This window comes from Chenopodium album, chromosome 4, assembly GCF_948465745.1.
Source record: "Chenopodium album chromosome 4, dcCheAlbu1.1, whole genome shotgun sequence".
NCBI lineage: Eukaryota > Viridiplantae > Streptophyta > Magnoliopsida > Caryophyllales > Amaranthaceae > Chenopodium > Chenopodium album.
This window is the reverse complement of record NC_137837.1, coordinates 9,693,073-9,709,755: the sequence shown is the minus strand read 5'-3', so window position 1 is coordinate 9,709,755 and position 16,683 is coordinate 9,693,073. Positions and strand designations below refer to the sequence as shown.

At 33.3% G+C, this 16,683-nt stretch overlaps 2 protein-coding genes across 3 annotated transcripts; one reads left to right on the top strand and one right to left on the bottom strand.

Moving 5' to 3' along the window:
- Positions 1-454: 454 nt before the first annotated feature.
- LOC145628860 (bifunctional 3-dehydroquinate dehydratase/shikimate dehydrogenase, chloroplastic-like) lies at positions 455-12,678 on the top strand. Of its 2 annotated transcripts, XR_014111499.1 has the most exons (12): positions 455-613; positions 762-994; positions 5,273-5,378; positions 6,744-6,962; positions 7,314-7,660; positions 8,056-8,119; positions 8,910-9,018; positions 9,108-9,245; positions 9,736-9,884; positions 11,188-11,350; positions 11,584-11,920; positions 12,389-12,678. XR_014111499.1 is itself a non-coding variant. In XM_081681285.1 (11 exons), the coding sequence occupies exons 2-11, from the start codon at positions 783-785 to the stop codon at positions 11,628-11,630; spliced, it is 1,554 nt and encodes a 517-aa protein (XP_081537411.1). In that variant the 5' UTR covers positions 455-613; positions 762-782; the 3' UTR covers positions 11,631-12,169. The 2 variants fall into 2 exon arrangements, 1 of the variants encoding a protein (XP_081537411.1); XM_081681285.1 differs by lacking the exon at positions 12,389-12,678 and having other exon boundaries at positions 11,584-12,169.
- Positions 12,679-13,534: 856 nt separating this feature from the next.
- LOC145627610 (protein ASPARTIC PROTEASE IN GUARD CELL 1-like) lies at positions 13,535-14,116 on the bottom strand. The gene has a single exon (XM_081679977.1). The coding sequence runs from the start codon at positions 14,114-14,116 to the stop codon at positions 13,535-13,537; it is 582 nt and encodes a 193-aa protein (XP_081536103.1).
- Between the last annotated feature and the right edge of the window lie 2,567 nt (positions 14,117-16,683).

The window sequence follows — 16,683 nt, the reverse complement described above, 5'->3', positions numbered from 1 at the left end:
AAACTTTTATTATTTTAAATTTTTTAATAAAGAACTTTTAAAACCCAAAAGGCTATTTACCAAACACTCCAATTAATTTATTTTTTTTTTTTTTTATTTGATAAAACCTCTAATGAGTCTCAATTAGCTAAACGAGTAGACAATCTCCAAAATTAGGCTTTGAACATGATACATCGTGTCCAAACCCGAAAAAAAAGTAGTGAGTTTTTCGGCTTGAGGTTTTTTTTTTTTTTTTTTTTTGGTATTGCACCAATTAAGATTTGACACATGACATACAACCTACTAAACTCGGTCACCAACAAATCAAGATTCATTAAAAAAGATGACGTACAATTTATACAAAGGTGAATTTATTTATTTTTTAATTTGCACAAAGATGAGATTATTTATTTTCATTAAAAAAAATAATAATAAAAAAAAATTAAAAAAAAAAAAATCTCCAAGAGTACTCCGTCCTCCCCACCAATTCACCAAACACATCCACTACCCTCCCTAGTTCAATCACCTTCACCTAACCTCTTACACTAAAAACTTGATAATCCAAAAAGATTTCCCCTTTTTTCAAATTTGTGCTTCCCCTCTTCCTCTCTCCTCCATTGAAGCAGCTTCTGAGGTAAAGTTGTTTTCTTTTTAAATCACCGAATATCAATTTCATAATGTAATTGTTAATCGTTTATTCTATTGTCAGTATATTCAATTAAGGGTTCTTCTAAGGTAGATTATTGAGTTATTGGACCGATAATTGTGTTTCTGGGTTTCAGTTAGCAATCTTGAATCTTCAAATGGGGGAATGCATTGGAAGAAATCCGACATTGATATGTGTACCCATCATGAATGATACCCCGGATCAAATGTTGGTTCAAGTTAACAAAGCTAAGGAACAAGGTGCTGATTTGGTTGAGCTTCGATTAGATTTTTTGAAGAATTTCAACCCAGATCATCATCTTCAGCTTTTGATTCAAAACAGTTCTTTGCCTACTTTGATCACTTTCAGGTAATCTTTATTTTTGCAGTTTTAATTTTGTCTGTTGATTGAATTTTTGGAAAACTTAGCTTGACTTTTGGGATTTAAAGTATGAATTTGGGCATTGTGTGATTCTGTTTTAGTTGGTTGGGTTGATTCATGAAGCATGAATTATATATATATATGATGTTTTAAGATTTGGGTAGTGAGAATTTTGTTCTGACGATTAGATTGTTGTATATTGGAACTATTGTGCATTGTGAATTAATGGGTTGCATATTTCAGTATACACATTACAATATAAGAATTCAATTCAATAGTTTTCAACACTTTTGACACCAAAAGTGCTGTCACGGGCGACGAGATTCTAGAACAGTCTCCAAAGGATGCAAGCTCTATCTAAACTTTTATTTCTTTAAGATGTCTAAGGGTGTAAGAAAGTTGGAGATCATGCAAGTGAATTTGGATTGCAGAAAGGATAATGGTCGAGGAGATGTAGAGGAACATAGAGAGAAAAAAAATAAGTAACTGGACTTGGAATCGGTTGGTAAAGTTACGATGCTAATGTGGTGAGCAGTGATAGAATGAGAACAGAGGGGATGAAAGTAATCTATGGTTGTCCACCAAACTAACTGAATTAGAGAATTTTAGCCTAGAAAGTTTCCCTCATAAATTTTACCCCTTAAAGTTTATACTTACTTTGCCTACAATACATTAGTCTTTTCTCTCTACCTCCTTAATCTCTCTAAGAGTAATCTTCATGATAAACTGAAAAACGTTTATCTAGTGGCATTTTTGTAAATAAATCAAAAACTTTTGTCAAATGTGGACCCTAGTAATGTTGATTTATTTACAGAAACGCCATGATGACTAGGATTTTATATTGATTTATTTACGGAATTGCCACTAGATAAACATTTTTTGTTCATCATGAAGATGAATTGGGGCTCCCTCGATTTGAGAACATACAATCAACAAAAGAAATATGGGTACGTGCAGTAATTTTCCAAGCTCAAAATTTCAAGAAAAAAACTACATTATATTGACTTTGCAATATCTAAAACAAAACAAAATACAAAAAAAAAAAAGTCACGATACCTGGCAAAATCTACTTAATTAGAAATGAAACTAGTTTATAATTTTAATTCCAAGGAAAAAAATTTATGCAAAAAGAAGAAAATTCTATATCCAGCAAGAACAGAACTAAGCACCCCGTAAAAACAATATTTGAACTCACCTAATAATCAATTCATAATAGATGCGCTTCAATTCTGGCAACAATGGAATATTAGCAGGGGCCTATTCTATAATGGCATCACCTTCCTTAGGTTTTTTCTTTTCTTTTGAAGGATCAATATCAATAACTCTGGGACTGATTTTTCTAGAAAGGATTTGAGCCCAAACATAGTTTTTAAAGTCTAAGCAAAGGCGAACCTGATAAACAGAAAATTTTCCAAATATTAACTCATCAATAGTTAAACACGACTAAAATAAGTAGAAACATTTATCTCCAACAGTGAACAATTACTGCTAGGAAAAGAGATAATGGAACCAACAAACTCGAGAAATGGGGCATACTTGCTCAAGAATAAAAGCAATCTTTTCAGTTTTTGCCATTGCACCAAAAGGTTTCAACCTGCAGTATCACAAAAATATGTGTAATGATGATCAATTACACAACTTTTACCAAAAAAACAGAGTAGTAAACCACACTTACCGCGATCTCTTGCATCAATTTAGCAGCCTCGTCGATAAGCCCTTGTTCTTCCTTAACATTAGCAAGGGTCTTGATCAACCATGCCTTTTCTATTTTAACATATATCTGTAACAAACATAATATAAGACATGAAACGTATGAAAGAGCATAACTTAACAAAAGACAAGCTCAACACAATAATATCTGGTTACCTTCCCAGCAGATACACTATTCAATGTTTTAATGAGCTATTGAGCTCTATACGAGTATCAAGATCAGATGTTTGATCCATGTAACCCATGGCTTGCTGCACCATTGCTGTCACAGCCTATAAATAAAGGAACCTCCTGATTAAATGCTTCATGAAGGAATTATGACTCCAAGATTACAATTTACAAGGTAACTAAAAAAGAAAATTAAACAATAAACAATTGTATTATTTGATTTCTGTCTGGGGAACCCTGAACCATAATATGGATTTTTAATCCAAACGAATTACTCAATTTCCTTAAAAATTCCAAGAATATCAACATAGCACAATAGAAACAAGTCATTACTCCAAACCAAGCTAGGCATACAGTGGTGATGACCTAATACCATTTAAGTCCGTCTTATTCACTGCATTGCACATTTAAAGCATAGATTAACATATTTACGTAACCACAGCCGCTTCAATTATGATAAATTCACTAAAGTATAATATACACTAAGCTAACAGCTAGAAAAATGATCCTCATCATTTTGATTTCACCATAACATCAAAAATACCAATGTGTACCTGTTTGAGCTGGCCTCGGCGCTTTGACAGAACAACAATCTGATCATTCCAGGTTTTCCAGGCTTTAGCTTCAAAGCATAACTGGAGAATGTCACACACAGCTTTTCTAGTTCCAGCAACATCTCCAGCAAGTCTCATTTGCTTTTCAATATTCAATAATGCATCTATTTGTGCTTCCAGATTGCTTTGATTGTCCTGCAAAATGAAATCCAAGAAAGAGCACTGGTCAAAAGGTTATCGGGGAGAATGTAACAAAAAAGGAAGTATGATAAATTTCATTTTCTTGAAACGAAGGGAACCAAAATCCGTTAAACAAAACTTTGATTTTGGGAAATAGAATGTAATTAAGTGCTTTAAAGCTCATTTTTAGCATCATTGTTATAGACTGATTTTTTGGTTTGTATATTATATGGATAATAAGATGAAAGCTTGGAATTTCGATTAATAATGGCAGAATTTGATACAAAAGTGATAGATTAATAGCTTTAGGCTATTACTCTCCTGATAACTTTAGGTTATCGCTCTCCTAGTAACTTGAGGTTACCATTATCTCAACATATTTTCCTCACAATTCACATAATGTCCTACTGTATATACTATCCCCTATTAATATTAAGGCCATGGACTACTAACCTGAAAGTACTAAACTTCCCAAATTGCCCTTCCTAATGTTAGTCTATTACAATCATCAAGGCTTCATTGTAGAAGTTTGGATAAGCTATGTTTTTTTTTTAACTTCCATGTCCATATGCAAACCAAAACCAATGTGGTAAGCGCTACTTGGACTGAATTTCAAAGATTAGATGATTTAAGTTATCCAAAGAGTATTTTCCCGGACTTCAACGAACCATTGCCAGATGTTCTAAACCCATGTGTAATAGTGTTCAATGTGTAAAAAGAGTTCAAGGTGCAGTAAGGAGAAAGAAATAGGGGGCTTGGTGCAGAGGCAATTAAAAAAAATAATTGGTATAGTAATGAAAGATGTGTGCCTCAATTGCACCTCTTTAAATGCACTTTGCCTAGCTTAATTAAGGAAATGTACCCCCATTTGCATAGCACCTAGGTGCGTTTTTTATACCCTACCAGTGATATAGTGCTTCAGAGTAGAGAAATACAAAGTGAGATGATGCTTTGGGGAGGGGAAGCATTCCCAATATGCAATAATCTTGTAAAGTTGGGATTGTCAAAGAATGTCATTCTTGAACTAGAGAGGGATAATTATTTACATTCAGCGAATACTGATAATTGATTATTGTTTGTTAAGTCTTTGATGATATGTATGTGCAAGCTTTAGGGAGGGAAGTCACACCCAATATGCAATCTTGTAAAGTTTGGATTGTCAAAGCATGTCATTCTTGAATTAGGGAGAGATAATTATTTACATTTGGTGAATACTGATTATTGATTATGGTTGGTTGAGTCTTTGATGGTGTGTATGTGCAATCTATGTAGGATCTCCACCTTTATTTTCATAAATGAAACCTGACATGCCAATTATTATGGAGAGTGCAACAAATCATTTCAAAAGAGTGGTGAAGATGCATGCTTAGATGAGGCAGATGCTATCCTTTACTCTGCCTATATGCCTTTGACAATTTCATTTCAGCGACGTGAAATAACTAGTTCTAATTTAATTACATGATATTTGGATGTGTAGTGTGCTTTTCTCTAATGTTTGTTTGTTTTGTTTATTTATTTATTTATTTATTTTTCTAATATGGAATGGAAAACAAAGTAATAGTATAATGTAAAAATGATTTTTAACTCATAAATCAAGTAATAAAATATAAACTACATTTTCATAAACATTTATGAGTGTTCATATGATTTATAGACCTACATGGGAAGGTGGTCAGTATGACGGTGATGAAAGCAAGCGAAGGAGTGCGTTGTACAGAGCCATGGAACTAGGAGCTGACTATATAGATGTCGAGCTTAAGGTTATACTATCCTTTGTCTTTTGTTTATTGTAGATCTAAATTAGTATTATATAAGTTTTCATGTTGTTAACATGTTGATGTGGGAGGTATGTTTAGCTGATTTGAGTAATTGAATGCAACAAAACGTAAAAGATGTTTATATATGAACAATAGAGTTGCATACTTAGTACTTTGTATACCTCATTGCTCTAGTCTTAAAGCTAATGTTAGAGACTGGAGCATCTTTGGCTAGGATACAAGGATAAAGATGAACAACAATGTTTTAGATAGATGATGTCATCTGCCCCATAAATTTAGTCCAAATTTGGCCATTATCATTTCAGTTTTCACCTAAATAAGGTGTTGTTTCTGATGTGGTTTGGTTTGACCAAACTTAAACCATATTTTTGTTCACGTGGGGTCTTTATAGGTTTGTCTCTATGTGTATTTTTCAAATATCTAATTTTACTAATGCACTATTAAATCTAAAAGAAGTAAACAATAATAAGTAGATATGACCTAATTTTGGATCTTTGTGGCTTAGTATGGTTTGATTCTAATAAACTCTGACTATTCTTTTTCCATAGTTTAACTTTATGGTTCCCGAGTTGCCATCTCACAACTTTGACCATTAGTATAATTGATTATACATAAGAAAAAATTATAAAAACTTGATACTTTGAAAGTATATATTGAGACTAATTTAACAAGATATAACTTAACTATGTATTCTTTACGTATAAGTTACAAACATTGGTCAGGATGAGTATGTGAATAATGCAAATAGGCAAAGTGTGTAGATTGAGAAGAAAAAAAAAAAAAAAATTGGAGGTAGTAAGTACCTAAAATAAGGTAAGGACATTACAAGGTCAATGAATTTATATTTATTTATTTATTTATTTGTATTTCCCTATTGAGAGCCATGATACACATTTGAAACCTAAAAGGACATATAGAATTAGAATGATTTATTTTTTGGACCTCTAATGTTGTGATTATCTTTACATAAAACAAGCAAAGGGAATTATACACTTTATCTGACTCTACATGCTGTATGCCTGTATGGCACTATATTTATGGTAGAGAAGCTGATAATTCTTATGAGGTACTCATTAGTAGGGTATTTTAAAATAATGTTTATCAAAGAGCTATCGTGTTCCTTTAGCTCTTGACTCAAGTCTCACCAATTACCAATAGGACTTGATTAGAATGAATCTTAGGATTTTTTATTACACATGGATGGCATTTATGTTTATCATTAACTTACATGGGTTATTTGCTTCCCTATGTTGTTTGTGTTTAGATGATGGAACTTGAATTTTTGAAAATCAAGCTTGTAAGGAATTCTTTCTAAAGAAAAATTGTCTCATCATTTTCCTCTTGTAGGTAGCAGATGAGTTCTTTGACTCTTTTGGTGGAAAGAAGCCTACAAGAACCGCGATTATTGTTTCCTCTCATAACTATCAAAGCACACCATCAGTTGAAGAGATAGGAAATCTTGTATCAAGGATACAAGCAACTGGAGCAGACATTGTAAAGATTGCAACAACCGCTACAGATATTACAGATTGTGCACGTATTCTTCAAGTACTTACACATTCTCAGGTGTGTTTCAAAAGCAGATTATTTGTGTAATATCTATCATTTAATTAGGAAGGAGATTACTGATCCTACTTACATCTTTTAACATGATGCCCTAAGTTCAATTTTCATACAGGCAAGAGGGGGGGCGATTATAGGCATGCCTTAGTGCCTTACTATAAGGTTTCTGTGTTTCTGATTTGTACACCAGACCATATGTTTTAAAATAGTCCACATAATTTCATCTACAATATCACAAAATATTATGAAAAATAATTTTTTAACATTATACAAAATTGGGAATTACCTTCTTCATTATATTTGATTTTATTATTCTGTTGAGTGTTTGATTGAATTTTACCTTTACATTTACAGGTTCCAATGATTGGACTTGTTATGCGCGAGAAAGGATTGATGTCAAGGATACTTTGTGCCAAATTTGGTGGATATCTTACTTTTGGTACCCTTGAGGAAGGAGCAATTTCAGCTCCTGGCCAACCTACTATAAAAGACCTCTTGGATTTGTATAATTTCAGACGTATAGGGCCTGATACTAAAGTATTTGGAGTAATTGGGAATCCTGTTGGCCATAGTAAGAGTCCGCATATGTTTAACGCAGCATTTAAGTCTGTTGGCTTCGATGGAATCTATTTGCCTTTGCTGGTGGACAGTTTACCTAACTTTTTGAAGACCTATTCGTCTACTGATTTTGTTGGATACAGGTACCACCACCTTTCAAATTACTCATTGACTACTATCATAGTTTATGTAAGTTCCAAAACTCATAATCCACATCTCATGTACCCTTGGGAAAGCAAATTTGTAGACGTCTATGTCCCAAAAAATTCTTACGAAATTTTCTAATTAACTTGATTATGAACTCTACAAATAAATCAGATATCAGCACACCATTTGTGATATTTTGTGTCGTGGATGATATCCACACTAGTCAATGTGAAGTTAGTCATTTGATTAACTTATGACATTATGTCATCCTTTTGCAATTAGAAATGGCATATTTAATGAATCATTACATTTTCTAGATAACAAATAAACAGAGTTCTTTTGTTATTTCATACTATGCTACATTTTTCATCCAATGATGCATATTGTGCAGTGTCACAATACCTCACAAGATGGCTGCACTTGAGTGCTCTGAAGAGGTTGATCCCATAGCCAAGGTATACCAACCCTCTTTAGCTTTGATTTTGTGAATACAGTCTGTTCATACTATGATTCCCATGGTCGTTGCTTGGAAACTTAAGAGCTTCAGAGTGGACGAGCTTCTCCTTTCCTCTTCTCATGGACTTCCCTCTTTAGTGTCTATCTGGTTATCATTGTGCAATTGTCTGACTATTTTATGATCTAATAAGTTACAATTTTTATCCTTGGGAGGTTATATACTAAATATAGGTGAGGGGCTACATAGATTCATCATTTCAAAATCTGATTTGGTGTAGGGTTGTAGGCATTGTTCTCTCCGCCTAAGTTTCACTCACTTTCCGTTTTCATCCGTTTTTTTAAGCTCAACCCACTTTTACTTTATTCCTTTCATGGCAATCTTTTATTCATTTTTTAATCACCTACAACCCCACTTTGTGGGCTCAATTTTATTTAATAACTCCCTAACTCTCCATCTCTTTCCTCTTTAAAGCAAAAGTACCCACATGCATTGATGCATGGTCCCCATTTTTCACTTTTCATTGGTAAGCGTTGTTACAATAATTGAGTAACACTCAGCATAACAGAGGGAGTATGGAGTATGAATTATAATTAGATCTTATCTTATCACATTAATCTGAACTTATTAGCTCTCATTTTATCAGAACTAATTTGACCTTATTAAAGCTGAAGTTAAAATACGTAAAGAGAACAGAACCGTAGTCTTTTGTCTTTACATTCCATGCTTGTCACTTAAAGGCACGAATTAATGGTTTATTGGTTGAAACTGACTTTCCCCAAATTCTATAGGCAATTGAAGCCGTAAATTGCTTGGTTAAAAGACCAAGCGATGGGAAATTGGCAGGTTACAATTTTGATTATGTGGGAGCTATTGAAGCTATTGAAGAAGGATTACAAGGTTTGTTAATCAATTACATTTTATGTATCCCTTTAAATACTTTCCTCACACTATCATATAACAATACGTTGTTCCTTTTGCAAGTCTAGAAGGTGGAAGTATTGCACCAAGATCACCCTTGGCAGATAAAGTTTTTGTTGTTATTGGAGCTGGTGGTGCAGGAAAGGCACTTGCCTACGGTGGAAAAGCTAAAGGAGCTAAGGTGGTCATAGCTAATCGCACACTTGGTAAGTATTTTCCTTAATGCGTTACATTGGCTGACAAACTCAGTTACATAATTTTTTTATTATTACTCTTACGGCAGTAAACACAGTGGTTTACTGGTAATCTAGGCATATTATTTATGTGTATGTGGGCTTCAAACTTGCAGAGGAAACAATATAATTTTGATGCCATTCTTTGGTTAAAGATACTAGATATCGTCTTTCTTGCTGAAAATTAAAAGAATTTATAAATTTCATGTCACTGGATATATTTTTTCATATTTAACTTTTGATTGTTTTGAAGCACTCAAGGATATATTTTTTTTTCTATACATATATTTTATTATTTTAAATTCAGAGGAAACTTTGAAGTGAATAAGAATTGTTTTGGATATCACGTGTTGATAGAGGTCTCTACTACACAACCTTTGTTTTTTGTATTTTGTTTTAGATTATATTGACATCTCTGGTTTTGTACTAAAGGGGTTCTTGCTTTCTTGTTGTTTGATATCAGCAAGTGCTGTGGATTTAGCTAGTAGCGTTGGAGGAAAAGCTATCAGTCTTGATGAACTAGATGACTTTGCTCCAGAAGAAGGGATGATTCTTGTAAATACTACATCTGTTGGAATGAAACCAAAAATAGCCGAAACACCTATTTCTAAGGTTCAGCCCTCTCTTTTTTCTTATGCATATATACCTTTTATTACTTATGTTATTTTCAAGTATTGTTAAATGCAATAATTTCTACCTATGCTCTGCTGGAAATTTAATTGTTTCAACAGTAAATTATTTAGTCTATGCTTTCCTTGATTATTTGATTTCTGTGGGATACAAAATGATTTCTGTGATAAATGTCGTAGTTTGTTGTATCACAACAGATGTTGCTCCCCTATTGAAAGGGTAATGTTTTAGACATTTGACCACTATATTTTTTATCATAATCAAGAGCATCATGCAACTATTAACGGTTTAGTTGATTTGTTTTAGATGGTGCCCTCGTCTAATCTCATCCTTAAGTATAGGCGTATAGCCATTGTTTACTATATCTGGATTTATTTAGGAAGTAAAACAATCGCAATATGGATGCTACAAACTGCTCAATTATCCAGAAATACTAGTCACCTTGGCAAAAAAATGTCACCTTTTATCAGATGCCTGGGAAAAGTGTTTACGTGTGACAAAATAGTGATACGTTAAGGCACAACCCCCCCCCCCTCTCTCTCTCTCTCTCTCTCTCTCTCTCTCTCTCTCTCTCTCTCTCTCCCTCCACCACCACCATACACTTCTTTTTTCTTCCCACATTATAGCCGTATCCCTGATGTGTGCATCTCATCAGATAAACTTAGGAATTCCATTTCCATTAGATAGTTCTTTGCTTGTCCTGTGCCCATGTATAAACTGAGTGGCTGTTGTGCTTAGGTACTCATTTGTTATGAGACCTTTCCCTACTTGGCCCTATTGTTTATCAACTTATTTCTAATTGTTTATCAAATTATCTCTAGCCATAAAGATGAAATAAAGTAATTTAGTGAATTACAAGTAAATAAATGTTCTGAATTTTGAGGTGTTGGAACTACATCAGTGTAATATCTGGATCACCGGATGGAAGAGTATGATATGATATTGACATCTTTTCTGTACCATCCTGGTAAATTCTTACATCAACCTCAACACTAAGCCAGTTTTGGAGTAGAGATGGAGGCATGAAGGTCGTTTGTTTTTATTTATCTATTTTTTCCCATTTAAAAATTTGCAGCATTTGGCAAATCATCATTATAAATATGACATATATGTGGTTATGCCTGATATAGTAGCATTATGAAAGCTGCAAATCCTGCGATAGCTGTACATAAATATTGCTTTGTCTCCTGCTCTCCAGTAATGTGAACATTTTACATTTGTTCATGCTCAGTTTTGATTCACCATCAAGTTGAACTATGTTTCTTTCCTATGTGTTCTTCGACAGAAAGCTTTGAAGAATTATGCTCTTGTTTTTTATGCGGTTTATACACCAAAATTAACAAGACTCCTTAAAGAAGCTCAAGAAACAGGAGCCGTTATTGTATATGGAACAGAAATGCTTGCTAATCAAGCCTTCAGACAGTATGAAAAGTTCACTGGTTTGCCAGGTAAGATTCATAACAAGATATGCTTGTTTCTCACTTTCTCTAACTTATGCCATCGACAAGATTATATTATTGATTCTGGCAAAGTTAACCAAAATATCAATCCCATATTAAAGCAACACCCTTTATGAATTCTTCGATTCCACTTGATTGATTAGTATTATTGCTATGTTTCTGCTGATCATCTGATATGTTTCTTCTGCCCTTGCTGACTTTTGTATTGCCTATAAATACAGCCCCAAAGGAACTAATGAAGTCAGTCCTGGCAAAGAGCACGCAATGACGGATTTATTAGGTATTTCCATTATATTTCCAAGTGATTCTTTTGTACCAAATTGTGTAATTTCTTATGTAAGCACGGTGAACCTGAAACTTTTTTTTTTGTCAAATGGCACGAGGCTACAAAACTGGAGGCTGCTTTGTAGAGAAAAGCCATTATAGAGGGCGTATAGGCCAATGCATCTTATTATAGTGGTGTGTGCTTAAGGACATAACCAATTTCGATAAACGGTTCACCGCCCCTTGCGAGTGCCAACTACACAAAGGTGTTCAAATTGTTCAGGTGTAGGAAAGGTATACAATTCTTTAGAATCTTGTGATTGAAATTGTTTTATTTTGCTACGTCTAGGAACACGAGACATTCGTAACATTTCCATTCTCGTTTAATCTTGATTGATCTAACCCACTTCCATTGTGGCTTGTTTTCATAGTCTGCTTATGTCATGTTCAATTAATGTTTTTTTTTTTTTTATTACTTCATATGTTGTTGTTATTTTCTTTTTTTTCCCTTTATTTATCCTTGAGAATTTGAGATTGTCTGAATCTGTACAAGATAGCAACCACGTTGAAATTTGTTGACAGTAGAACCATGCTATAACAATAACAGTACTCTTGGTTTATCCCTTTGTTTCTGTTCCTGCTTTTCCCTCCAGTATAGAATAAGTTATGTATCATTTTATTCCCTGCAATGGTGAGTAGGTTCCGGGTACAACTTACTGCGCATCACATTGTGTTTGATTAAACCTGTATTACTGTTGACAGTGACATTTTTAAGGCTGCTTGCTCTCGAGTTAGCATTTGTGGTTTGGAAGTAATCAAAAACTACAGGTCGTATATAATAGCACGTTGTATCACAATGCAGTTTTAGTAGCTAAAAGCCTAAAAGAACTCTGTTACATGACCTACATAATAAGCTTTATATTTAAGGTTGAAATCCAAATTTAGGTGCAGCAAGGTGAATGGAGTAATAGAACTACCTACTTCTGAACTCGTGGTCTGATGGTCTCAGTATCGCGGCTACAATGTTCTGTGTTTAATTACCTGGGATAAGTGAGCTTAGACTCAATCCAATATGTACTTGACTTAACAAAAAATTTATAAAAACCGTTGTTTAACATTGTACAAATTCGCTTACTCGTGATTATTACCTATGAATACTTGTTCTTGTACTAACAGATCATATTTTACCAAATAAATTCTGATCAAAGTTGATCAGAACATAACTTCTTATTACCAATTGTTTCTAGTTCATCTTTAATTTTGTATTAATAAATTATTTGAAATTTGGATATTTAAGAGATTTATATTGATACGAACTTATCAAGGTTTCGTTTAATAATATCTCAAGGATAAGTTATATTAGCACCACCATTTCTAAACTTTTCCAGTTTTAATGACAAGGGCTGAACTATTTGTTGTTAGTTTTAAACTATAAATATTTTCTGGCATTGATTTTAATTTGCTATAATGCTACTTAAGTACATAGCTAATAATGCAGAGGATCATTATTTATAGTTAATCAACCTTGTAATTATTGATCACGGGGATAAATTAGGAGTAGATGATTATAGAACTATTGAGCAATTGATAAATGTCTATGTAATAGGGCCGTCTTAAATATTTTTGGAGCTTTGTACTATTGAACAGTTGATAAATGTCTATGTATAAAGCGGTTTTTGATGAGTGTCTATTTGACCGAATGGCCGGTAAGGGTAACTCACAAAAGTTCAATAACATATTGATCATCATAAAATATTTCCTAAACATGGCAAAATAGCTTTATTAATTTATTTGAACAAAACATTTTTATATATAGTTATGTCCTCTAAACACACCATGAGCATAAACTAATTTACGTTAACATGGTAAATTAACAAGAACAATAACAAATTTGATTTTAAAATGAAGCTAAAGATTCTCTTGGCATCTCTGAGGAGCAAAAGATAAAATCTCATTTTTGACGTCAAATGAGAGCTTAAAGTTAGCTAGTTGATAAGCACCAAGGAGGCAAGGTCCAGGATCAGGAACTTGGCCAACCACCATACAAAAACCATCGATTGCATCGAGCTTAACAAACATGTTGTCCTTGTCCATTGTCCAATCGACCTCCCCTCCTTGGTCACCTTTCGAAAAGTGAAAGACCACGGATGGATAGCTTTGGCCCTCTTTAGGAGTCGACGTGTAGCAAAGATCAAAGGCTTGTTCACCAATCGTCTGCCAACCATATTGAGCGAAGTAGTCAACCATGGCTGCACGTAGGGGTTGATATACCGTTGTAGGTAGTATTGTGGGTGGTGCACCCGAGTCGACGAAGAACCCTGTGCCTTTAGAAGGGTCACCATCTGTTAATGCACATATAGAAGCATCAAATGAGAGTCTATTTCCGTTTACACTTATACCACTAAAATATATATGGTATCTATCTTTTGAATTCATAGGAATTTGTTGGACATTAGGTCCTTCTAGCTTGGCCGCATCACCAAAATACATTGTAGATCTTCCAAGGTCTGGTTCGGCCCAAGATGTGAGACAAAAGGAAAACTTCCCTTGAGTTTGGGCATCAAGTTGGGTAATGAATGAACTTGGGCCGGGTGCAAGCCCAAATAACCCTCCAATTGTATTGTCAGGCCCATCATTTCGCCCGAAGTTGATGTTCTTGTTGATGAGACCGCACCCGAATGCTAGATCTTGAATAAATTCGGGTTTTTGGGTTTCCGGATTAAGGAATAAAAATGTGTCCGTCCCCATCGGACCAGAGGTAGACACTGACCCGCCCATATATTCATTCAAGTACCCACATGAACTATCATAAATGTATTTAGGTTCACATCGCGGATCATCAGGGCTAAGTAATTTATACGTTAAAGAATTTTGAACTCTAGGGTTTCCACCACTTACCTCGAAACATGGGTTGCATCCGTCGCATTGTATCCAAGTATTGTCATCCCCGCTGTCTATAAGAAGATAAGGGCCGAAAAGATTTGAGCTTGTGCCAAAGAAGACTTGTGTTACGAAAAAATTGCTTAGCCTCCACCATACGGTGGATTCGAGTGAGTTTGTACTTGAGCCCGAGCCCCTTCTTTTACGATATGTTGATGCTCGTGACAAAGATATATTCATAAGGAATTGGTGGCGTTGTTGGGTGGTTAAACTTTGAGGTACGATTTGTAATTCACTTGAGTCTATGGGGATCATTGGCAAAGAAAATGAGCTTGTTTTAGGGAATATGATGGATGTTGTAATAATGTATAAGAAAAAAATGAAATTTGTTGGTGCCATTTTTTATTTTTATTTTTTCCTAGGGAACGTTTGATAGCCTTGGAATGAATAATGCAAATGAAAGATGATATATTTTGTAAGTTTGTAACCCATTTATGGCTACTATAAAGGGAAAAAAATGTGACAATAATTACAATAATTATAATTAAATGCGTAACGTTTAACTTGTATTTCTGTTCTTAGACATGCATGTATAGTGTGAAAGCTATTAAATTAAAAGTGATTTATTTCCAAAACTATGAGTAGCCTTTGAGGTATAATCTCCAACCCAATAGGAAAAAAGAGATCACATTTACATACATTAAAATTGTTGTGATTTATTTCCTTTTTTTTTACAGGGTGATTTACTTCCTACTATGACCCATGGAGACAATAGAGTACAAGGTACAACTCTAGAAATGTAATTAACAGTGCGTCTACAATATAGTACGAAGTGTATGTGTCCATGTTATAGAAAGATATTGCTGAATAAAATTCATACCAAAAAAAAAAAAAATCAACAACTCAACAAGTAATTAATCATGAAATCATATATAGTAATGGTAGGTTTTGTTCACTTTATTTTCACTTATTTCATGTCTAATAAGTTCAGATAAGTTAAGTTAAGGAAACATAAGTTCAGATAAGTTAAGTTCATGAAAATAAGTTCTAATAAGAGTTATTCAAGTTCAAATTACAACTAAAATAAATTCAGATTAGTTCAGATTAGTGAAAATCAAGTGAATAGAACACATCATGTAATTTGTAATAATTAAGTATACATCTGTATTATGCATTGCATATAACTCAAAAATATATTGTTTGTATGTGTGTATATAGTATTTCCCTTTTGCGTTAAAATAATATGTCAAAACTCAAAATTGTAATGAAGTATTTAGACTCTCTTTTTGTCACGCTATAAGGTTTAGAATCTTTTGATGAATAATACTTGAATACGGAATAGTTAATTACCTCAGTTTTTATGTTTTCCTAATAATATCATGTCATATTTGTTGGTAACCCCTCCATATTGTTTATTATACTTTTAATACTCCCTCCGTTTTTAAATACTTGCTCCATTTTTCTTGGACACGAATGACGATGTTAATCTTTGATCAATAATATCTTTAATTATCAATAAGTATAAATTCTAACAATTGAAAATTAATAATCTATTTATTAAAACGATTCCAACAAGTACCCACAAGACTATATTTTTTCTTATGTGTAAATCACAAACATTAGTCAAAGTAGGACGAATGAATAGTGTAAAAAATAGAAATTGAGCAAGTGTGTGGCCCGGGCAATGCTCCGGGTTGTTACTTTGAACACTTGTAATTGAATAGATATATTCATTCTTTATTATTTATTTATTCATTATTTGTTTGTTTTTAATAGTTTTGCATTAAATCTTTGAATAAATTATTTATTGAACAACTATTGACTATTTATATAAACATGTTATTTGTATAAAATTTATAATGTAATGAAAATAAAAACATAATTATTATCAAAATAACTTTTTTGTAAGAACTGCAGTTCTTAAAGGTTCAGATCTACAATCCATATATATTTATGAGTCGAATATAAAGCATGATTATTTTATGTAGATGAGATGGTAAGTCATTTAATGTGTATTTTTGAGGTTGTGGGTTCGAATCTCATGATAGGTTTTTTTCAAATATGAATATGATGACGTGGCGAGGGTGCCACGTGGCACATAAACATATTTAGAAACGTTTTTTAATATATAAAGTATAGATACAACATACTTCTAAAGTTAACTCTACTCTTCATTT

Excerpts from the sequence above, each read along its gene's own strand:
- LOC145627610 (XM_081679977.1), bottom strand. The coding sequence starts at position 14,116 with ATGTATTTTGGTGATGCGGCCAAGCTAGAAGGACCTAATGTCCAACAA.
- LOC145628860 (XM_081681285.1), top strand. The coding sequence starts at position 783 with ATGGGGGAATGCATTGGAAGAAATCCGACATTGATATGTGTACCCATC. Across the intron at positions 6,963-7,313 it reads AAGTACTTACACATTCTCAG|GTTCCAATGATTGGACTTGT; the intron begins GTGTGTTTCAAA and ends TTACATTTACAG. Across the intron at positions 9,885-11,187 it reads CCGAAACACCTATTTCTAAG|AAAGCTTTGAAGAATTATGC; the intron begins GTTCAGCCCTCT and ends GTTCTTCGACAG.